At 57.5% G+C, this 22,200-nt stretch overlaps 11 protein-coding genes across 11 annotated transcripts; 5 read left to right on the plus strand and 6 right to left on the minus strand.

Moving 5' to 3' along the window:
* The first annotated feature begins 35 nt into the window (after positions 1-35).
* Positions 36-1,780, plus strand: BDV59DRAFT_186410 (protein-degrading AAA family ATPase MSP1). The gene is made up of 2 exons (XM_073691021.1): positions 36-308; positions 385-1,780. Exons 1-2 carry the CDS (start codon positions 243-245, stop codon positions 1,585-1,587), a joined length of 1,269 nt encoding a protein of 422 aa, XP_073544313.1. The 5' UTR covers positions 36-242; the 3' UTR covers positions 1,588-1,780.
* Positions 1,781-2,336: 556 nt separating this feature from the next.
* BDV59DRAFT_195657 (putative LysM domain protein) lies at positions 2,337-4,250 on the plus strand (the record flags this gene model as incomplete). Its single annotated transcript, XM_073692609.1, has 1 exon — positions 2,337-4,250. The coding sequence occupies one exon, from the start codon at positions 2,337-2,339 to the stop codon at positions 4,248-4,250; it is 1,914 nt and encodes a 637-aa protein (XP_073544314.1).
* A 519-nt stretch (positions 4,251-4,769) lies between these two features.
* BDV59DRAFT_205224 (putative triacylglycerol lipase (LipA)) lies at positions 4,770-6,927 on the plus strand (the record flags this gene model as incomplete). The annotated part of the gene is made up of 8 exons (XM_073694604.1): positions 4,770-5,402; positions 5,465-5,583; positions 5,648-5,715; positions 5,779-5,869; positions 5,925-6,178; positions 6,238-6,524; positions 6,584-6,719; positions 6,788-6,927. The coding sequence occupies 8 exons, from the start codon at positions 4,770-4,772 to the stop codon at positions 6,925-6,927; spliced, it is 1,728 nt and encodes a 575-aa protein (XP_073544315.1).
* Positions 6,509-7,727, minus strand: BDV59DRAFT_186415 (FKBP-type peptidyl-prolyl cis-trans isomerase). The gene is made up of 6 exons (XM_073691022.1): positions 7,543-7,727; positions 7,411-7,478; positions 7,294-7,354; positions 7,175-7,237; positions 6,788-7,126; positions 6,509-6,719 (listed from the first exon to the last, which is right to left on the minus strand). The coding sequence occupies exons 1-5, from the start codon at positions 7,647-7,649 to the stop codon at positions 7,099-7,101; spliced, it is 327 nt and encodes a 108-aa protein (XP_073544316.1). The 5' UTR covers positions 7,650-7,727; the 3' UTR covers positions 6,509-6,719; positions 6,788-7,098.
* On the minus strand, positions 7,728-9,374 carry BDV59DRAFT_186418 (histidinol-phosphatase). The gene is made up of 4 exons (XM_073691023.1): positions 9,198-9,374; positions 8,975-9,134; positions 8,385-8,921; positions 7,728-8,308 (listed from the first exon to the last, which is right to left on the minus strand). The coding sequence occupies exons 2-4, from the start codon at positions 9,131-9,133 to the stop codon at positions 8,072-8,074; spliced, it is 933 nt and encodes a 310-aa protein (XP_073544317.1). The 5' UTR covers position 9,134; positions 9,198-9,374; the 3' UTR covers positions 7,728-8,071.
* BDV59DRAFT_186419 (holo-ACP synthase) lies at positions 9,375-10,224 on the minus strand. Its single transcript, XM_073691024.1, has one exon. It carries the CDS (start codon positions 10,196-10,198, stop codon positions 9,764-9,766), a length of 435 nt encoding a protein of 144 aa, XP_073544318.1. The 5' UTR covers positions 10,199-10,224; the 3' UTR covers positions 9,375-9,763.
* Positions 10,225-10,477: 253 nt separating this feature from the next.
* Positions 10,478-11,306, minus strand: BDV59DRAFT_186420 (ATP19 family protein). Its single transcript, XM_073691025.1, has 3 exons — positions 11,141-11,306; positions 10,882-11,006; positions 10,478-10,694 (listed from the first exon to the last, which is right to left on the minus strand). The coding sequence occupies exons 1-3, from the start codon at positions 11,186-11,188 to the stop codon at positions 10,646-10,648; spliced, it is 222 nt and encodes a 73-aa protein (XP_073544319.1). The 5' UTR covers positions 11,189-11,306; the 3' UTR covers positions 10,478-10,645.
* A 424-nt stretch (positions 11,307-11,730) lies between these two features.
* BDV59DRAFT_205229 (general stress protein) lies at positions 11,731-12,082 on the plus strand (the record flags this gene model as incomplete). Its single annotated transcript, XM_073694605.1, has 2 exons — positions 11,731-11,856; positions 11,906-12,082. The coding sequence occupies 2 exons, from the start codon at positions 11,731-11,733 to the stop codon at positions 12,080-12,082; spliced, it is 303 nt and encodes a 100-aa protein (XP_073544320.1).
* A 217-nt stretch (positions 12,083-12,299) lies between these two features.
* On the minus strand, positions 12,300-14,159 carry BDV59DRAFT_210329 (glycerol-3-phosphate dehydrogenase family protein). Its single transcript, XM_073695573.1, has 3 exons — positions 13,713-14,159; positions 12,551-13,662; positions 12,300-12,505 (listed from the first exon to the last, which is right to left on the minus strand). The coding sequence occupies exons 1-3, from the start codon at positions 13,757-13,759 to the stop codon at positions 12,420-12,422; spliced, it is 1,245 nt and encodes a 414-aa protein (XP_073544321.1). The 5' UTR covers positions 13,760-14,159; the 3' UTR covers positions 12,300-12,419.
* A 24-nt stretch (positions 14,160-14,183) lies between these two features.
* On the plus strand, positions 14,184-16,188 carry BDV59DRAFT_186427 (mitochondrial fission process 1 family protein). The gene is made up of 4 exons (XM_073691026.1): positions 14,184-14,674; positions 14,727-14,904; positions 15,017-15,557; positions 15,631-16,188. Exons 2-4 carry the CDS (start codon positions 14,774-14,776, stop codon positions 15,985-15,987), a joined length of 1,029 nt encoding a protein of 342 aa, XP_073544322.1. The 5' UTR covers positions 14,184-14,674; positions 14,727-14,773; the 3' UTR covers positions 15,988-16,188.
* Positions 16,142-19,662, minus strand: BDV59DRAFT_186432 (putative mucin family signaling protein Msb2). Its single transcript, XM_073691027.1, has 2 exons — positions 19,427-19,662; positions 16,142-19,345 (listed from the first exon to the last, which is right to left on the minus strand). The coding sequence occupies exon 2, from the start codon at positions 18,955-18,957 to the stop codon at positions 16,630-16,632; it is 2,328 nt and encodes a 775-aa protein (XP_073544323.1). The 5' UTR covers positions 18,958-19,345; positions 19,427-19,662; the 3' UTR covers positions 16,142-16,629.
* Positions 19,663-22,200: the final 2,538 nt, after the last annotated feature.

The following is a 22,200-nucleotide window of genomic DNA, read 5'->3' on the forward strand; positions in this document are numbered from 1 at the left end:
ACTGGACCACAACAAACCGCGTCGGGCGGGAACATGTGACACCGTCGGCAAAGCCACACGTGGAGCGCCACACTTGCGACTCTCGCCGACAGCCGAACTGACGTCTCTCTTCGATCAACCAACTCCTGGAATTTTATTCCATCTCATCGTGTACTCTCTCTATTCGCCTCGGTGCCGTCGAGATTCTTCATTCGATTTGTTTGCGAACAACTGACCGGTCATTGCTGTTGTCTTCCTCCATCATGGCTTCAGCGCGCGGCCCCCGGTGGCAGCAGTTCTTACAAGAGCTGGTCATGGTAGCTGGCACAGTACGTTTATTCTACCCTCGCACCGGCAGCCTGACGATCCAAGACGTACCTGGACGACTGCTAATCTCCCCTCCAGTCAGCTTCCGCATACTTCCTCATTCGATACCTCCTATCTCGTCTTGATTTCGACCCGGAAAGTCAGAAGAAAGAGGAGCAACGGCGCAAGTCCGCTGCGATTCTCCGCCGGCTCGATGGCGGCGACGAGTCGGAGGAAGAGTCACCCCGACGAGGCAGTAGCAATAGTAGCAAGCGCGGTCGACGACAGAAGCGCGGCGAGCTCACTCTGAACCAATACGAACAAGCGATCGCTATGGACGTGGTCGCCCCTGACGACATTCCCGTCTCGTTCGAGGACATTGGCGGTCTGGACGAGATCATCGAGGAGCTGAAAGAATCCGTGATATACCCCCTGACGATGCCGCATCTGTACGCCTCCACCTCGTCGCTTCTCACCGCCCCGTCGGGTGTCCTCCTGTACGGCCCGCCGGGGTGCGGAAAGACCATGCTCGCGAAGGCGCTCGCCCACGAAAGTGGCGCCTGCTTCATCAACCTGCATATCTCGACGCTGACGGAGAAATGGTATGGCGACTCGAATAAGCTGGTCAATGCGGTCTTCTCGCTGGCCCGGAAGCTGCAGCCGTCGATCGTCTTCATCGATGAGATCGACGCGGTGCTCGGCACGCGGCGTAGTGGCGAACACGAGGCGAGCGGCATGGTGAAGGCCGAGTTCATGACCCACTGGGATGGACTGACCTCGGCCAACTCGCTGGGCGAGCCCCAGCGGGTGGTCGTGCTGGGTGCGACCAACCGCATCCAGGACATCGACGAGGCCATTCTCCGCCGAATGCCCAAGAAGTTCCCTGTCGTGCTGCCCCCGACGGCGCAGCGACTCCGCATCCTGAGTCTGATCCTCAAGGACACCAAGATCGACCGCGAGAACTTTGACCTGCATTACCTGGTCAAGGCGATGGCGGGTATGTCCGGCAGCGATATCAAGGAAGCCTGTCGTGATGCGGCCATGGTTCCTGTGCGGGAGCTGATCCGGCAGAAGAAGTCGGATGGACTGCAGATGACGGCGGTCGATCCTAAGGAGGTTCGCGGGCTGCGGACGGAGGATTTCTTCACCCGGGCGGGTGGTGTCCGAGTCATCCCCGCGCCCGCCCAGCCCTCTACGCGCACCAGCAAGGCGAACTCGGAGAAGGAATGGAGCACGGAGTCTGAGGCGGCGTCGGAGGCCGATGCGCGGCCATCGGCGGAGATGATCGAGCCACCGGAGTGAAGCCGTGGGATGACTTGTATGCAATACGGACGAGCACGAGGAACGGCGTTTATTGAGTGCAATACGGTTCTCGATCTGGTTGTCTTTGCGTTGTGATTTGGATCTTGGCTGAGTAGCTATCTGGTCGGAAGCGGCCTTGTATAGAATTGGATAGAATTGGGAACATCCTCTTACGGATCCTAAGAAGCTACACAAAACCTTGAAATATATGAAGTAGAAGTGTACGGGTAGAAGTGTACGAGTAGAAGTATAAGAGCGAAGTATAAGACGTATACCGTATAGTTATGAAGCAGTCGTCATCACCGCCCGCCGACCAACAGGAAGCCTCCACTCCTGCCGCCGCCCCAATGAGAAAGTCACGTTTCCCCCATCTCTCCCGCTTCGTCTTCATGTTGTTCTCCTTCTTCTTCTCCACCTCCTCCATCGCTGGACTCTCTTCTGCTGCATTCCATTCCGTCGGCGACTCCATCCCCTTCCCTATATCTAATTCCCCCCGCAGAAGAATCACCCTCCCCGTTGTCGTCACAGTATCTCCCCGCCTCAAAAGGACACGGATGTGTGAGACGGCGATCGACTGCATGACGAATGGTCTGCCCTAGAGACCTCCGATGGCAATTTGCCTTGGCGATCTCAACACCTTCCCACCTCCTCTGAGCCAAATCCCGACAATCCGCCCCTGTTCAGGAGAGCTGACGCCATCTGCCTCTCCCCCGATTGATTTTAATTTGCCCCCCTGTTGGCCGCCAGGGATGAGTTCCAATACTGGGTTCGCCGACGCCTTCAGCCCTGGGACGAGTACAAATACCAGCCGGAGATCCACATCCACCGTCCGCTCCCGCCCTCGACGTCTGGTATCCTTCACTGAGGATGATGAAGATACCACCGGCCGACCCCTGCAGTCCTCCGGGCTCTCCACCATGTATTCTCCGGAGCTGTCCGCCCTCCGATCACGCGGTAACACGCCCTCTCCCCATCCTTCGCGGGGCGTCTCCCCCCTGCCCATGAGACATCCGTCGCGGGCGACCACGACGAACGAGTCGCCCAATCGTGGCACCGCCGCAGGCCGCAATGGCACTTCTTTAGGTGGGTTTCACTGTCACGACCAGTCCCGGCTCAACTTCGCTGAGTCGTCGTCGCGAGCCGCTGTAGACTTCCTCGATGCGTCCTGGTCGTCGCTCCAGAGTCTGGCTTCATCTGTTCTAGGCAGCGACATCGCCCGTCCCGCGACGAATGGCACTACCCGCACGCACACCCGGAAACCCTCGCGCCCGGACCCATACATGCGGACCGCTCCGTCCCGAACGTCAACGCCCACGTCTTGGGGGCCGTCCGCCCCGTCGACGCCGGATATCGGTGCGGGAACCAAAGAGGAACGGCAGGCGCTGGTGCAGGCGAAGAAGCGGGAGGCTTTACTGCTGGCGGATAGGGGTCCGACCTGGGCCCGCGGTCCGCGACACAAACGACGGGACTCTGGCGATCAGACGAGTCATCCGAATCTCGACACGGAGCAGAATGAAGAGGCCCTTGCGTACATTCACCATGTTCAGCCGGCCGACAGCATCACGGGCGTCACGATCCGATACGGGTGTCAGCCGGCAGTATTCCGTAGGGCCAATGGATTCTGGCCGAGTGATAGTATTCAGGGCCGGAAGACCGTCCTTTTACCTGTTGACTCGTGTTCCGTGAAAGGGCGTCCTATTCCACAGGCAGATACTAATACACTCGCTCGTGGTCATGCAAAACGCAATTCCCTCGAAGATCCGAACGGGAGCTCAATTGCTCCCGCGCCAGTTCCTGAGCCTGGTCCGTCATCGCCGGCCGATACCACTGGGACGGTCGATGCGGAGGCTGACCGCATCTGGAAGCACGAGTCATACGTACAGATTGATGGATTTCCTGCCCCGGTGGAGATTGGCCGCGTTCCCCGACGAGCTCTCGGCTTCTTCCCTCGCTCACGGCGGAAATCGGTGTCTTATACGGATTCTGAGCCGGCGTCTCTCTCTGAACGGGAACTTACGGGCACGATCTCCTCGACATCATCGCCGATTGAGCCGCGCTCCTCGCAGTCCGGTGGTGCGATAGGGAATCGCCCCCATGCAGACTCCTCTGGATCCCGCGCCTCCTCGAACACGAGATCAGCTGCGCGACACCAACGCCAGCGTAGCAATATCCAGCTCTCCGGGCCCGGTGTTGGCACCCTCGACCGCCATACTCAGATCCCAGGACCGGCTCTGGATGGCCTGAGCAAGTTCTTCGCAGAGCATCTACCCAATTTTGCCCCCGCCCCGACACCGCCGAATTTTCAAGATACCTCTGAATATACGTCCACGGCAAGCTCCAACTCGACCGGTCTCGATAGCCTCGGTGGCGCTGTCGAAGGCTGGGTGAGGAAAATGACGACCCGGGCCAAGGCTAGCTTCACCGAATTGAACGGGTCACCCAATCGCCAGACCAATGGCCTGGGCCAAAGGTCCGGAAGGCGAGGCATGGGTGATCTGATTGAGCTCAACGATGGGCTGGACTCGACGAACTCCTCGGGTCTTCTGGCCGACCCCCGATGGGAGCCAGACTATAATCCCTCGGATGGCGCCGCCTCCTTGAGAGGGCGGTTCGCCAGTCCTTCCGGCACGAGCAGGACTCGTTACCGGTCCAAGGACGACTGAACCTGGCAGGCGTATAGCAGACGCTATCAAACTCGCATACCCAGCGCATTGCATTCCTTTCTGTTCTCTTTCTACTTGATTTTGGCTATTGCGCAGCACGGAGCCCGCCTTGGCATATAAGATACCTCCCTGATCGACCTTGATGGTACGGTTGAAGCATAGCGTGGCGCAACAGGACGCGCTGTTGGCCGATGACCGCACCGGCCTGTTGGTTATGTTGCTGGTGGTTGAGCCAACAGCTGTACCTACTGTCTGTTTCTTCCATTCCCTGTGGTGTCTATACCTGGGTGGAGTATATGTTAGACATGTGGAGCATGATAGGAATAGATTAATATACTGTCTATAGTCCCAGTTGACTCGCGGAGAAACTCCCACCCGCACTAGCGAGCGCCGGGGAACTTCCACCTATAGCCCGCGCGGATCCCATCCAGATTCTCCGAACTCCTCACCACACAGCTGATCTCTATATCTTCACCAACCGACCCCAGAGTACGTCCCCAGGCCTCAATCCCACTCACGATGCGGCCCCAGCCACTAATCCACCTGCTCTCCGTAGCAATTGCCGCCACCGCGCTCCCAGACCCTCACAATTCGACTTCGACAAACCCCCTCGTCACCCTCCAACATGACCCCCACGCACCCAAAACCGTCTTCATCGGCCGGTCCCTGCCGGAATTTCACCAGGACGTCTTCCTCGGCATCAAATACGCCGACAAGCCGCGCCGCTTCACCCCGGCATCACTCAAAACCGCCTACGCCGCGAACGACTCCGCCGCCGGCCCATACACCGGACACCTGCCGGATGTAGGCCAGTCTGTCGCGGTGCGCTACGATGCGACTACCTACGGATACGAATGCCCAGGGTACGGGTCAGACGAGACGACGCTCGTGAACACGGGCGTGATCCGGCTGGATGAGGATTGTCTGAACCTGAACGTCGTCCGGCCCACCGCGTGGGCCAAGTCGCCGGACCTACTGCCCGTCATGCTGTGGATTTTCGGCGGAGGCTGGCAGCAGGGCGCCACGGCCGATCCGCGGTATAACATGAGCTATGTGGTGCGCCAGGGCGAGCTGAGCGGGAACCCCGTGCTGGGCGTGTCGATTAACTACCGCGTTGCGGCGTTTGGGTTCTTGGATTCGGAGGAGGTGCGGGTGAGTATTGAGCGTCTGCGTCCGGTGGAGGGTCGACCGGTGGCTGACGGGAACCTGCTTAGGCGGAGGGCGTGAACAACCTCGGTCTGCGCGATCAGCGCGTCGCGATGCGCTGGGTGAAGGAGCACATCCGGGCGTTCGGCGGCGACCCGGAAAAGATCACCATCTGGGGGGAGTCGGCGTATGGCATCGTCTCCCTCTTCGCTGTTTTTAGAGTCGTGGATGCTGACGAGTGACCGGGACAGCGGCGCGTATAGCGTCGGCGCACATCTCGTTGCGAACGGTGGCGACAACGAGGGGCTCTTCCGCGCCGGTATGTTTGATTCTGACCCTCCATGCGGTGCGAGATAGTGCGCATACTGATCCGCCGCGACAGCTATCATGGAATCCGGCAACGCCGTCGGTCCGCCCTGGAACGGCACCGCCTGGCACCAGCCCATGTACGACCGCATCGTCAACAAGACCGGGTATGTATATCTTTGGATATCTTCATGGATGCCGCGACCAGACTAACTGCCGCAGCTGCACGTCTGCGGCCGACACCCTCGAGTGCCTCCGCAACACCCCCTACGAGCTATTCTACGACTCCGCCTACGAGGGACTAGAATGGTTCGGCGCCATCGACGGCGACTTCATCCGCGAGTACCCCCAGATCAGCATGGCGGCCGGCCGCATCGCCGCCGTCCCCATCCTCCTAGGCACCAACACCGACGAGGGCACCAGTTTCGGGACGACCGGCACCGACACCGACGAAGAATGCATCGAGCAACTCATCTGTACGTCGTTCGTCGCCATTCCCTCCCCAATAACCACATTGATAGCGCTGACGGCGCAGCCTCCAAACGCTGGGTCCTCACCCGCCCCCAGGCCACCCAACTGCTAACGTACTACCCGAACGACCCGGCGGCGGGCTGTCCCTACGGCTGGGGCAACGTCACCTGGCCGAAGCTCGGGCAGATGTACAAACGCTACGCGTCGATGGCGGGCGATCTGACGATGGCCGCGCCGCGCCGCCTGCTCGCCGAGACGATGGCACGCCGCGGCGAGCGCGTGTACTCGTATCGCTGGGACGTGGCCGCGCTCAACAAGTCGAGCACGATCGGGGTGGGGCATTTTGCAGAGGTATGTTCCGACGGAGCGTGCGGATGCACGATAAGCCAGATGACACTGACGGGTGTTAGATTCCGTTCGTCTTCGCCAATCCGGTGCAGGATCTCACACCGCTCGGCGACGATCCTGACCGGCTGGAGCTGGGGAACCTTGCGGCGAGGATGTGGACGTCGTTCGTGGCGCGGTTGGACCCAAATGGCCATGCCGGTATGTTATGGATCTTGTCGTGTGTGGGGGGAGCGGCCAGCGGTGTTAACGTGCATGGTGTTTGGCAGTGTCGCGAGTTCCGAAATGGCCGGCGTATGCGACGCAGGCGGCGAACTTTGTGTTTCGGCTGCCTAGGAATGGGAGCTATGTGGAAGAGGATACGGATCGGGTCGAGGGCATGGCGTATATTAATGGGATTGCGCGGTGACCGGGCGACGACGAGCCCTACGCGATACTACGATGCTACGAACAGCACGGGAAAACGGCGGGTTCTTTTCTTCGTTCCATTCGTCGAGCGAAGGAGAGTGAGAGAGAGAGTGTGTGTGTGTCTCTTGTTTGATCATCTTGATACCAAATCTCCGCGGCAAGGAACGTCCGTTTAGTTGATCTTGAGCAGCTGGACCTCGCTGGTCGGGTCAGCAGTCGCCAATTGCATCGAGTCTTCGGATACTTACAAGACGAGAGTCGCGTTGGGCGGGATCAACCCGGGGAAGCCCTGGGGACCGTAGGCGTAGTCACTGCACAAGTGTTAGTATGCCTCGTCTTTGATGGGCCCTGCGTGTGGTGCACTCACCCGGTGATCTCGAGTGTGGCCTTCTCGCCCAGGCTCATCTGAGGAACACCCTCGTCCCAGCCTGCATGCCGGTCAGTATCTTCACATCGCATCGATGGAGAAATGCTGTCAACGTACCTCTGATGACACGGCCGACACCGATCGGAGTGCGGAAAGGCTCACCACGATCAACGGAGCTGTCGAACCTGGAGACGAGGAGTTAGTACACCATTGATGGAGCTTCAAAGTGATACGCGAGCATAAACGTACTTGGAACCATCGAGCAGACGGCCGGTGTAGTGCATGGTGACGACGTCCTTGGGCTTGGGGAAGTTCTGGCCATCGCCTGGCTGGATAGTCGTCTTGGTAACACCCATGATGAACGAGATAGGATATAGAATGTGTGATTGAGTAGAGGGAGGAGGCAGAGGGAGGAGAAGAGCTTGGGAGAAGGCGGGGGGAGGAAGAAATCCAGACTTGGGGATCAGGTGCGGGTCTGCACCCTAATTTCTCCCTAATTCTCCCGCCGTCTTTCGTCCTTCGCACAATCATCTCCGTTTTTCTCGCCTCCAATCGATTTACACGGCCCCATGTGTACGTATGTCTACATCAGAGAAGTGGCGGGACACTGTAGATCCTGTCTAGATTGTGGCAATACCTCGCACGTCCCTGGAACCCTCCCTCTCATCCCTCCAGTCACATCGCCCAGCCATTCGTCATCCGCCGATTACACGACGTAGGCTTCCGTGCGGGGTGTAGTGACCGTAGACCATCGACCATCTGTCTCATCAGACGTTCCTCACTGCCAGAAAGCCTGGGTCTTGATCTCCGCCAGGTCCATCGCCCGGATGCGCGTGCGCGGGAACCGTGCATCCACCGCGGCGGTCTCGCCATCCCCCGCCAGCTGCAGATAGTGCAGCGTGGAAATGCCCACCTTCTCCATGAACGCCAGCACGCGGTGGAAATTCAGCCCTACCTGGTCCAACCCGTGGCTATCGTCCGACAGACAGAACCGGCCTCCGCGGTTCAAGAACTCCTGCTGCCGTCAGGCCGACGTCCACTCGCATGGGGAAAAAAAAGAAAAGAAAAAGTAATCAACAACCACGACGTACCGTGCAAATCTCCCCCTTGGGATACGGCTCGCTCATGCCCTTCCGCAACGCCGCCGAGTTCAGCTCCAGCAGCCCCCCGTAGCCCGCGACAAAGTCCAAATTGCGTAGCACGCGCTCCCACACGGCCGGCCACGAGCGGAAACTGCGCTCGGGGTCGTCGCTCTTCAGCCGGATGAGGTCGAAATGGCCGACGACCGGCGGCTTCAGCTGGCGGAGCATGTCGAACTGCTCGTCGAAGTAGGCGGCGAAGAGCTGCTCGTCGGAGCCGCCGGCGCGGGCCCGCGCGTCCTCGTACATGGGGCGGTCGTAGTCGATGGGCACGGTGCAGGTGTGGTGCACGGAGCCGATGAAGAACTCGAACGGGTGTCGACGCAGCGAGTCCTCGATCAGTCTGCGCGACTCGTCCCGGATCCAGTCGCACTCGAAGCCGATGACGAGCTGGATCTGCCCCGCGTATTTGGCGCGGAGACGTTGGGCCTCGGCGAAGTAGGCCGCCTCGTTGGAGACCATTGAGGCTGGGGTGTCGCCGGCCTCGATCTGGATGGCAGGGTGGGTTAGATTTGGCCGGATGGAGAGGTGGGAGGGCGTACTTCTTCTGGGTAGAGGTCGTCTTTGCCTCGCGGCATGTGCTCCGTCAAACAGAAGACTTGGAACTTCTTGGAGATGGCGAGCTGGATGATCTCCTCGAGGGAGTCTTTGGCATGGCCTGGGCAGAATTGGCCCGAGTGGCTGTGGTGGGAGAAGGGCATTCTGTATGTGGTGGTCAGGGACGCTGTATAGATGGCTGGAGGTGAGGACGACGTATTCGCTTACTTTGCTACCCCGCAGTGAGTCAACCACGTCGTATAGGGATTTCAATTCGGGAGTGCCCAAGACTACCAATGCTGAGGGCTCTAGGTATATAACGCTAGTTTGGACATGGAGCGGATGTTGTCGAGTTGGACTGGGGAATGACGAGAAAAGTTTCGGAAGAAGCGGCGGGAGTGAAGATGCTGCCGTTACCGCATTAGGCAGACCAGGCATACCTCCAGCTCAGGCTGGATATCTAGATATACTATGTGAACCATGCGTCACCTTACAACTGCGCATTGTACAAGTCAAGGTCTATATCATACAGCTCCAACGTATACCCCCATACCATTATTGTCCTCAATCCATCACCCCCGAGCAATCGCGCAACGGCCTGATTCCGCCCCGCAGCGCGCGCCGTCTGCGTTGTCACTGCACGCATGCTGCATGCGATCTTGTCGCGAGCCCAGTCTACTCGCAATCATATCAATCGCAACATCTACATATGCTGTCGCCAGGATCCTCCCCAGAGTCCGACCTGAGCCGCACCCTAGCACCATCAAGGAATATAGCCAGCGGACGCAACGCGCTCACCCCGCCGCAAGAACAGTGGCAACCACATACTCCCCATCATGTGAGATGGACAACTTTCCAATCTGCCCCTCCTCCCCAGCATACACCACCTCCGGCCGACCCTTCGCCTCGCCGTGTCCAACGCGCACCAGAACGTCTTTCCACCCGAGGCTCGCCGCGCCGCCGGGGGCGGCTTTGCGCGCAGCCTCCTTCGCAGCGAAACGCCCCGCGAGCCATCGCGTCATGTCTGCGGTTATGGGGAACGGGGAGGGAAGGTGTCGTTGGTCGACCGCGATGAATCGCGTGCGAAAGTCATGTTGTTCTTGGTCGCTGAGGATGCGCCGGGTGAAGCGGGTGAGGTAGTCGCCGCGGCGCACGAGACGGGCGATTCGGGGGATGTGGACGATGTCGGTGCCGATGTTGAGGGCGTAGGGGAAGGGAATGGGTTTCATGGTGAGTTCTGGGGGAAGAGATGATGTTTGTTGGCGTTTGGTGTCGTCGATGTGCTTTGGGTGACTAAGCGACACCTATCAATAACTAGTTACTCCGAACACAGGGTGAAGAGATATTACGTGGACATACGTTTAGGCCAGATTGGTTTCCTCCAAAGGTTCTGGTTAGCCTACTAGGATACGCTACCGGACCGGTGAGATACACCCCAGATCACGGCGTACTACTGTCCATCCAAGCACTGGTACAAGCAAGCCATACGAATACTCGATCAAGACAAGACTCAAAACACGGCTTCAATGCGGTGTATACCTCTATATGTACAGATCACACACCCCGCGGCATGGCCACACGTTCAGGGACGAGCCCGATAGTCACGCGGAGGATGACACGTCCAGGAGGAACGGGTTCTATCGGAGCTGTCCTCGACTCATTCTTGTTGTCACAGTTTAATGGTCACTCTTTTTCTCCTCTCCGTTCACCTGCTTCAGGAAGTCCCTAGGTACATAGTTAGCATCGGGACATTCGTTTTCCGAGTTTGACCAGCCGGCTTTGTCCGTTGATGTTCGTCCTCGCTCGCGCCTTCATCCGTAGCACCCCCCGCAACCACTATCGCCATGACAAAAGAACGCACAGCAACAAGCTCCCACACGGCAAAGCCAGGCCATCGAGTATGGGAACTTACTGGATGAACGTCTCCTCATCCTTGGAAGAAGCCTGGATGGGGGGAGCAGCCTGCTTCTGCTGGCCACCACCGCGGGTAGCAAGGAACACACCGCCGAAGAGGGAGCCGAGAACGCCCATGGCGAGCTGAGAGCCGCAAGGCAAAAAGGTCAGTCAAGTCCGAGTCCGAAGGGGTGGTGTCATAACCGCGGTAGACGGGAAGAATTTGGAAAGGGGAATGGCCGGTCGGCGAGAGGGGTTTGAAGGGGGGAATGACGTACGACGTGAGAGCCGACCTTCTTGCCGGCGATCTGGTAGTAGACGACCATGGTGACAGGTTGGGAGACGACGTTGGGATCGGAGGGGGAATAGTGGGTGTCTTGCGGCAGGGAAAGCGATGCGAATTGAAGTCCGTTTGGTTTCCGCCGGCTGGAGTGGGAAGTCACGGGGTAGTCACGTGAATAATGCCTGGGGCATCGCCATCATCGGCGTGAAGATGAACAATAGACCAACGAATGCAAGAGACCTGACGCTAAACAACCTACCAGGCCAGATCGAACGTCCCTCTCGTCTTGATTGGAAGTTTCGAGATTCTTGGATGCGTCATCTGTCGTCACCGGCCCAGATCGGTGGTTCATGAGGTATATCTTACATAGGGGGAACCGAGGACCCCAGTTTGAACTCGAGCTGCAGACTATTCTGTGTATTATTAGATCTGGATACAGGCATCATGTATGTCAACAGGATCTCCGCCACTAACATCATAGTCGGATCATGATGAACTATCTCATCGACGGCAGATATATAAACCTCCAATCCTTCAAGATGGACATGCACATCAGTCACACATCAAAGAATCATTACTGCAAAAATGGCTTCTAACCCGAACCCCGGAAACTTTGCCAACCGCCCGCAGGAGCAGGTTGAGGATATCGCCCGCAAGGGGGGCCAATCCAGCCACCAGGGCGGCTTTGCCAGCATGGACGAAGAAAGACAGGTACGTCGACGACACTGCACCTGAACAGAACTGAACTAAATCATTGTAGAGAGAGATCGCGTCCATGGGCGGTCAGGCTTCTGGTGGCAGCTTCCAACCCGGTGATCCCCGGGCTAGAGAGGCTGGCCACAAGGGAGGTCAAGCCTCTGGAGGGAGTTTCGAGCCTGGAGATCCTCGCGCGAGGGAGGCTGGCCGCAAGGGTGGACTGAGCGGACCCGAGGAGTGATTATAACGTTAGGTTGTATCTAAGTACATCCTGCGATATACGATGCAGGTGTATCCGAATCTATAAGCTACTTGAATTCATCCAGGACATGCGTAGCTATAGCTGTACCACGTAGCATAGTTTATATCGTCATGAAGTATATCCCTCCAGGTGAATCCACCTGTTTGAGTCTATTAATCTGCTCTAACCCATAGTAGTAGTATGAAATGTATAGAGTATATCCTCCGTTCCGCCATGCAGCATCTGCCATGAAGCCTGGATACTCCTCTGAGCCTATTAAGCTGCTTTTATCCATCAAGCATCTACATCTATGCTAAAACCTATACTACCTAGGTGTTTACTTCTGATCTTTCATCCGATCTTTCATCCGATTCCTGATCAACTCTGGCAAATCCTCCACCTTGGCCGAACCCTCCAAAATCCCTAATCGCGTCAGCTATACATCCTACCATCCCAAGCAACACTTACCATGAATTGCCGCAAAAAGCGGAAACCTCTCGACCATACCATGCTTGGACAGAAACTCCCACACCGCATGCGCCGTCGACGTGCCCTGCAGCTTCTGCCCATTCAGTTCCGTCCGCTCAATCTCATCCACGCTGACCCCCTTCTCGACCGCATGACACGCAGACCGGTAGTTCCGCCCCGCCGTACACGACGCCACGAGATCCGCAATGCCGGCACTCTCCTCCGTGAACGTCTTCTCATCCACAGACCGGGGGAACCACGTGCGCCCAAACTCGGTCATCTCCAGCACGCCGCGGCGGATCACCGCCGCCTTGGTGTTCTCCCCCCAGGCCTTGCCGGCGACAAAGCCGGCCGCCAGGGCGACGATGTTCTTCAGGGCGCCGCCAAGCGCCACGCCCGCGACGTCGGGCACGACCTGCACGGAGAAATACGGGCGCTCGAACAGCGCGACGAACAGGCCGGCGTCGACGGTCGGGTACGCCGCGGGCACGGGCTCGAGACGCACGTGCGTCGGCTTGGTCTTGACCTGGCGCTGCTCGTCGATGCGGACGAGGTTGTCGCGCGGCGAGCCGTCCCCCTGCGGCAGGTCCATCGGCGGCGGGTGGTAGCCGATAGTGGTCTCGCAGAAGCGCTCGGCGGCGACTTCCGGGGCGATGTTGGCGCCGGACAGCGCGCCGCAGTAGATGGCGAGACGCTCCATAATCATCTCCGAGAAGAGCGTCACCATGCCGTCGGAGACGTCGACGCCCTTGGTGCAGGAGATGGCGCGCGCGTGGGGCACATGGTGGCCCTTGATCTGGTCGACGGTGGTGGCGAGGAATTGGTGCGGGAGGTTGAAGATGAGGAGGGTGGCGTTGTGGACAGTGGCCGGGAGGTCCGCGCTGGCAATGAGGTTGGACGGAAGCGTGATGCCGGGGAGATATTTGGTGTTCTCGTGGACGGTGTTGATGATATGGGTGAGCTTGTGCGGACCATTGCCCAGCTGGCGGCGGTGCTTGGAATTGTCGGGCACCTCCACTTCTTCTTCATACACCCACATGGGAACATCCCTCACAAAGAGGTCCGGATGGGCGGCGGTGTTTTCGGCGACAATCTTGCCGATGGTAGAGCCCCTGTGTTGGTTAGATGGATGTTGCGTAGGTGTATGAGGTCATCTCCGTACCAGTTCCCGGAGCCGATGATGGCTACCTTGTGCTTTTGGGATGGCATTTTGGGAAGATGACAGATTTTGGAATGAATGAAAATGAATGCGTATAGAGAGTGTTATTGAAAACATCGGCATGCCTCTATTTCCGCTATATAGTTCCAGGTGGTCCTTACGTGAGTGGAACGTCATCGTTGGTTTGCCTCTGTTGTCATAAGCTTCCACCACCGTTACGTGGATGTGTGGTAGGCTTCTCTCAGTATGGAGATACCTCCATGATGCTGCGAACAAGAACAACGCATTGTTCCCTTGATGTCCGAAAGAGCGCTTCCAGGTTCATACTTCGATTTCCTTTTTGGGCAGATACGCACGTGACTCTCCAGGCCCGACATCAGAACCACGGGATTCATCAAGAACAAGAGGTATCCATGGACAACTGTCGACCGTTGAACAGGATATCTGCGGAAACCGGATCAGAGAGCAGGGAGACCGTGAGGACAATGTGCTCAGGTGAAGAGCGATGGAAGGATTACTCAGCGACGCATCACGTGAACCCACGGGAGCAACCGGAGCACGTGACAATCATCGGCAACCGAATCGGGAAAGCCATCGGGAATCCGGAGTACAGAGTATCAGTCTTGTTCATTGCACGGAGAGAGTACAGACTGGAGGACAGACGAGACCGACTGACAGACAGCCTCGAGAACGGTATGATGCAGTGCAGACCAGCCCGAATGGTCCATCTCCAACGCCACGTCAGATGAACGCCGCCTCCGCAAATCACGTTGAGCAGCGGGTGATGAACCTCGGGGGAAGTATTCTATTCCCTGGCGCGGAGGAGGAGAATTACCCCGGCTAAGCACCCTAGGCGGGAGTTAATTATAATAAGGAGCTGCCATCTGACTTGCTTCTGGGTCGATGAACTTTCTGGATCTCTTCGTCATACCAGTCCCAACGCAGCATACTTATAACCTTCGACTGTAAGCTGCTCTTTTGTCTACTTACGTCTGCACCACACTCACCATGAGGAAGTACCACCCCCGACAGTCTCGCCAATAACACTACCACCGGAAAAAATCATGTTCTGGGGATCGCATCACGAATCCCCCGACGTGGCCCAACAGCCCATTGCGCGGGAGAACCTCCCTCCGCAGCTCCAACGCCTGGTGGACCGCGATGACAGCTTCTATGACGATATCTACTCGCCCTAGTACGCCGTCACTCACTCACTCACCACCACCTCCACCACCACCACCACCACCACTACCTCCCATCACCATTTACTGCACCCACCCACCGAACATGACCGCTAACCCCTCCAGCTCCGTCGACTCCACAGAAACTCCCTACCGCTATGCGGGCTACGCCAACCGGCTCCGCACCGTCCTCCTCTCCGCCCACCGCTACGTCGCCTACACCTCAGACATCGGCGAGTCCTTCCGCCCCGTCGCCCACCCCTACCTCGTACGCTCCGCCTACGCCATCTCCTGGACCTACCTGATCGGCGATGTCGTCCACGAGGGCTACAAGGCCTACCTGCGCAACCGCCGCGTGCTCGCGCCCCCCTGCGACGCCTACAAGGACGCCAAGGACCTGTCGCAGGATCAAGTCGCCCTCGGCATGGTGACCGGGTCGTTCTCCCCCAACGCCGGCGCCAAACCCTCCGACTCCCTCACGCCCTGGCCCACCACCCGCATCCCCCTCGCCGAGGACTACCGCGTCGTCATGGCCGAGCGCGCCGTCTTCCAGTCCCTCGCCAGCATGGGTCTCCCCGCCCTGACCATCCACTCCGTCGTGAAGTACACCGGCCGCATGCTGAAGAACTCCAAGCACGTGCTGTTGCGCACCTGGGCGCCCATCGGTGTACGTCGCCATCCTTCCCCGCCCCGACTGCTACGATCAGTGAGGGTATCATGTAAGCTAACGACGGACACAGCTCGGCCTCAGCGTCGTCCCCTTCCTCCCGTACGTCTTCGACGAGCCCGTCGAGGAGGCCGTCGACTGGGCCTTCCGCACGGGTCTGCGCGCCTACGCCGGCGAAGACGCCGTCCGCCCGCTGCCGCAGACCGCCCACGCCGTCGCCGAGGACTCCACCTCGCTCGGCCATCTGCTGCAGGTGCAGCGCGACGAGGGCCATCCCGGCGAGGCGGCGGCGACGTCCGCCACGCTGTCGTGGGAGGAGTACAAGGAGGAGCGGCGGCGGGCGAAGGAGGAGCGCATGCGCGAGCGCGAAAAGGATGGCCGTGGGGGGGTGTTGGCGATGCTGGGGTTGGAGAAGAAGAAGAACGAGTGATCGTTCCGGTCCGGGTGCCTGCCTTACATTTTTCCTTGTTCTGTTGATGCTCCCCATTTCCACTGTACATACATTATAGCGACCGATCTCCCATGTTACTACTACCATACCAATGGTTTACTGCAATTACACATCCTACGACTGCGAAAGAAAATCACCGAAGCATTGCTCTACTAGATACATCTGTACAGATAAATCACAGAAAAGGGTCAAGTAAGTTAAATCGCAGGACATCACTCGTCAAAGATTCACCTACCGCCCAACCATTAGAGGGAACAGGGTAAAGAGGTCCGAAATGACAAGAGGGAAAGTGTATCAAAAAATGTAATAATGATTGCGGTGTGGGCGAGGTTCTGGCTCTGTCACCATCAAGGAATGTAAGAGAAAGGAAATTTCAACACCAAACAAATGGGGAATAAGAAGTCAAAGAAAATGGAGAATATGTGAGAAAGAAATGAAGAAAGTGGTAAATGGCACGCGTCCACGACGCAATATCCAAATTGAATACAGGTAGAATGCAACCAAATGGTATTCCAATGTCCAGGAGAAGGCGATGCCTTCTCCGGGAGTGTCTCGATTCCGCCCCTATGTTCCCGGGATCCGTGGATCCTTTCGTTTTGATTTTCTTTTTTGGGTACATGCTCAGTTCCATCCGAGCGAGTTCTCAGCCATGACCGGCGCGCTGATCATCTGCGTTCGAGCGCTACCGCGGCTGTTCTGGCTGTTGCGGGAGAGCCGTCCACCGGCCGCGAACAGCGTTCCCGCACCGGCGCCTTCGCTCATCTGCTCCACCGTGGAGCTGGAGCGCTGGTGCGACTGGCGCTTCTTGCGATACCGACGGGCAACCCAGAACATACCCGCACCGTACGCGGCGGCGCCAGCCACGACGCCAACACCGATGCCCACCGAGCTGGCACGCGCGGGGGCGCTGTTGCTCGCACCGGCATCCGAGCTGTCCGAGTCGTCATCGTCGGTTGACTTGTTGTTGGAGTCGGAGGTCGATCCACCACTGGAAGAGGAGCCGCCCGAGGACGAAGAGCCCGACTCGCCAACAAGAAGAGGGATCGAGGGATCGATCATCGCGAAGAGCGTCTTGACGGATTCGCTGGGCTGCTCGTAGAGACGCGAGATGGGGTTGTGAAGCATCTGGCGCAGGGTGTCCACCTGGTCGGTGGGGACATACGCCAGAGCGACGGTAGCGATGTAACCAGTGGTGGCCGAGTTGTCGTACGGCTGGATGGCGAACATCGACACCTGCTTGCTCAGAACCGAGAGCGCATATTCCAGACCCTGCGGGACGTAGAGGAAGATCTGCGACGAAGACAAGGTGGTCGTAGCCACGAAGCTGTAGCGGAGCTTGTCGTTGAAACCGATCTGGATCAAGGTAGAGTCGGCCGGGATGTTGGGGATTCCACCAGCGGGGGAGATCGATCCAGGCAGCTGCGTGGGCGCGCTGGTCGCGGTGGCCGTGGCATGCGTGGCCGTATCGACCGTCGTGGGGCTGGGAGGCTGCACCAGGATGGTCGACGGGATCCAGTCATCCGACTCGCTGGTGCTGGTGCTGGTGGTCGAGGTCTCGGGGGCCTTGGTTGTCTCCGGCTGCTTGGTGGTGGTGGGTGTTTCGGTGCTCGAGGGGGGCTTGCTGGTGAAAACTGGGGTGGACGTAGGCTTGCCGGTAGGAGATCCACTGGGGACGCCCGTGGGAGTTCCAGACCCAGAGGGCAGGCCGGTGGAGATACCAGGGCCACTGGTCGAGGCCGCGGGTGACGTGGTCGGGAACAAGCCTCCACTAGTCGCAGTGGGAACACTCGGGCTGATAGTGGAGAGAGAAGGACCGAAGGTCGAGCTAGATCCAGGAATCAAGGGAGCCGAGCCAGTGGGCAGGGACAGAGAAGGCAACAGTGTCGGCGTTCCGGTTCCAGTGAGACCCCAGAGGCTGCTCCAGGTGTCTCCGAGGTCCAGGCCCGAAGACGACGAGGGAGTCGTCTCGGGAACACTGACGGAGATACTGGTGGGGGAAACAATCCCAGTGCTGTTGCTGCTTGGGCCAGCGGTCGATGCAGTGGCATTGGCGCTGTCCGAGGCACTCGCAGTAGCGCTACCAGTAGCGCTGGCGCTGGTGCTCGACTCGGTCTTGTTACCCTGGCCGGTCAGGTCATCCCAGATCGACGACACGGCTCCATTGACGCTGCCGAGCAAACCGGCGGAAGAGGCCGTGGGGGAGGCGGTAGAGTCGGTCGCGGAGGCCTTGTTGGCAGAGGAGGCCGTCGACCCGCCCTTTTGAGAAGCGCTACCGCTCGCAGAGGTGGGTTCCGTGGAAGAAGCCGTGCTGGCAGCGGACTTGGCATCAGTGGTGGAATCCGTTGCGGCCGCCGCACCGGCGGAGCTACTGGTGCTGGAAGAGACGCCAAAGAGGCTGGACCAGAAGTCACCAATCTCATCACCAAGGCCACCGGAGCTGGTAGCGGGCGCTTTGGCAGAGGACGAGTCAGATTCCGAGCTGGATGTCGCGGTCGGCTGGGGACTGTTGTTCTCGGCGGGATGCTTCTTGGACTCGGCCGTCGTCGTCGCAGAGGCAGCGGCGGCTCCCTTTTCAGAGGTGACAGTCGAACTCGTCACGGTCGATGCGGCGGCGGCATCGGTGGGTGCACTTCCGGTCAAGGTGTGCGTCACGCCGTTGGCGTCAATGGAGAGGGTCACGGGGACGACCACGACGGGGGGTGAGGGTTCGGTATGCGTCGCGGAGGCTTCGGTCTCCTTCCCCCAAGACTGCAGGATCGATGCCAGAGGATCGGACGCGGATCGCGAGAGGAGATCGGACGACGCCTTGTAGTTAATCTGGCGCTTGAGCTGCTTGGGGATGAACCGTGGCTTGAGGGCCTGTCCGTTGGGCGCGTCCTGAGCCGTTACCAGCTCCAGGCCACCCAGGGACAAAAAGGCCGCAAGCAAAGATGCCGTTGGCGGGATCATGATGAGCGTGAAAAAGAGCGTAACAACAGGTGAAAATGAACGATTAAATGTCGAAGGAGATTCGCAATTGCATGAATCCGGTGGCTGGACAGTGGCGGCGTGGGTGCTGTACCGTCTCCGGCCTTCCTCTTTTTCCCACTTTTCTTGACCTTTTCCCCAAATCCAATCGGTCGACGATTCAGACGAAGGAACACGTAATCGAGAAGGGCGACTTGACGGGTCGAGGGGAGTTCGAACCGATGCTTCACGAAGACTGTTGTCGGCGGGTAAACAATGAGTTGAAAGAGCGGCAGGGGTTGTATGAGTCCCTGAGGAATTTTTTTTCGAGATATTTTCAGAAACAAACACAATAACGAGCGTGGGTTGCGTAAGGAGCGAGCGACGAGATCTGAAAGGAAAAGAAAAGAGGTGTCAAAAAGAGGCGAAGGGGGGAGGGAGGCTGTAGAAAGGTGGATGGATGGGGATGTACCTGAGGGCGCGACCGTGGGAGGGGGCGGTGGAGGGACGCAAGGAGAGTCGTATAAATTGTCCGGTCCCAACGGGTCGTTGACGAAAGAAGTGGGCTACGTCAACGACAGCACCAAGACGAACATGCGAGAGAAATGGGAGGGAGATGGAAAGGAATGACGAGAGGAGAGAGAGAGAGAGAGAGAGGAAGAAGAGGAAGAAGATGGAGATGATGAGCGAGCGAAATGAAAGAGGGAGATTGTTTGGTCGCTTTTTTTAGGTTAAAGGGGGAAAGGGAGGGGCCCGTACGGGGTCGTGACGGCGGTATCACCACGCACCTTATCACTGGGCGGAGATGGACCCACTTGGGTGTAATTAACGGTATCGCTGTTGTTCGATACAGCCTCCAGGCCGATGACGACCAGCGCGACGTGGCGGAGGCAGACGACGAGCGACTCTTTATCCATCAGGGCTCTCTCGCTCCCTGGATGCCATCTGGACAACCTGGATATCAATCTGGACTATGAGGTAGTACATGTACACCCTCAGGTGAAGTATCTTCCTAGTCTACGCGAGGTACTCCGTGCTACTACTCCCGCCTAGTCCACTAGGTACAAGTCAATCCTCTCGCTAACAGATCCGATCCGAGACTCGATCGTCTCCGCTGGTCGCCGTGGGACAGTCAAGATGGATTGCCTGCAGATGTCTTCGTAGTGCAAAGTCTAGACAGGTGTGTATTTGGATCGACAAAGACCATCGAACTTTCGCGTATCTACGGTGGAGTATATCTAGTACGATCAGGTCCTACTGCGTATATGCGGACTCATACCACTACCGAGTTACCTAAGGGTCAAGTCAATACATAGTCAACTAGAAACTCATAATCCTATACAGTACGCAGTCCTGCGTACAAATCCCACTCCGTACGCCGTAGTAGTCCCTCCTCCCCGTACATGCCCGCAGTCAATGAATAATTACGCTGCCGATCACCGACGGGGCTGCACATCGCAATTCCCGCGGGAGCTGCTGCATTGGAGCAAAATCCCCGTCAAAGTTCAAGGCCTGGACCGACGGCGTCTCTTAGTCTGGTTTACCTGGCCCGCGGTGGAGTCCCCGCTGCACGGTGCGTGGTGATACGAGGTCTTCCTCTGTTTGTTCCTCAAACCCGTTCTTCCACCAGCCTGACCAGTTCCTCTCCCGACGCCTCTTAATCTGCTCTTAATCAATCTGGCGGAGGAATGTCGGGTATCTCAAGATGCCGAAGAACCCCAAAGACAGAAAAACGGATGATCCTCCAGTTACACGGAGCATCGCCCATTTGTCTCACCAGCACCACCGCCAATGCCTCCATCCCACTCCCGTACGCCGTAATCTTCTTGACCACCTGGGACCTTCTCGTCTATTTTCTTAGCCACCACACTATTCCTGGAGAACTTGCTTAGAACGGTCCTCCCCCGAAGCTAGCCTCTCTCGTCCTAGCCTTCGGCACCCTCAATACCACCAGTCTCTCCTCGTCCTAGTCAGAGCGCCCCCTCTGGAATCTCCGTATGCAGGACGCGGTACTGCGCACTCTCATGAGAACCCACGTGCCTACATCCTCATCAATCCATTCCATCCGGTCTCTTGACGTTCACCCTGACATGCCAGGAATGTCGCCGTACGAGTAAACCTCCACTAACAGTGGGCCACTTCTACGCCCGTCAAGGCTGAAACAACTCCCAATTTTTCATCCCTTGTGTCTCAGGAACACCCTCCATCTGGAAGCCCAATTGGGCCAGAAAGGAAAAAAAAACGTGGGACAAGAATTCCGCATTGTCCCCTGACAAGCGAAGGTCCCCTTGCGTGCCAAGCCACCGTGTCAAGAGGAATCGACTCCGTCTGGAGAATGTCAAGCAGACGAGGCAGCCGACAGCATCCGGTCATACCTTACCTGCCTAACGGACGTGTCGCAGGAACGACCGGATCGACAGGCCCATGCATTTGATCAGGTCAGAGCTTGATCGTCGGTCGCCGTTCTCCTTTCTGGTTTCTATTTTCGACTTTGCCTACGGAGTATGGCCATCGCGGTGTTTATCATGTATTGCGTATTCCGTACGGTGTGGGCGGTATGTACATATCTACACCGTACATGATCCGAGTGATGTGCTCTTTGGATTCCGTGTGCATAAGATAGAGCTCTGATCGTAACCACATCCAGCAAAATCATGGCTCGTCCCACCGGGAGCTCATCTCCCTCCATCCAATCTGGTCGACAACCAAATCCCGGGAAATTACGCTATGCCTGTTCCTGGCTGTCAGGCCCACTTCTATCCATGGCTCTATTGGTCAATAGTCCTCCTGTTCGGGTATGGCGTGGCAGTCTGGTCGGTGACGCATATTGCACTAGTTAGTTAGTTCACTCTACTTAGTCATCTATGTCTGTATAACGTATTCGGTAAGCGAATGGGCCGTGTAAACGAGTGGGCCGCCTCCGTATTCCATACTAATCAGTCACTTTTTGAGCTCTTATATCTCAGCCATAACTTATCTAAAATGCTTTATATTTATCGAATAACATATTGAAATACATTTAATGTTAGTATTCAAGTCTTATAGAATAGCAGTCCGTATATATAGAGATAATATATATTACATTGTAATTTTTAGTAATTTGTCTAATACTAGTATTTTAAGCTACCAAAGCAGTTGACAGAGATATAAAGTAAAAAGATATGTTCTAAGGTTTATATATAGCTTCTATATATACACTGTTATAGTATAGCTAATGATGGTTGAGATATGAGAACTCAAAAAGTG

Source organism: Aspergillus ambiguus (genome assembly GCF_047715705.1).
Source record: "Aspergillus ambiguus strain CBS 117.58 unplaced genomic scaffold BDV59scaffold_41, whole genome shotgun sequence".
NCBI classification, from domain to species: domain Eukaryota; kingdom Fungi; phylum Ascomycota; class Eurotiomycetes; order Eurotiales; family Aspergillaceae; genus Aspergillus; species Aspergillus ambiguus.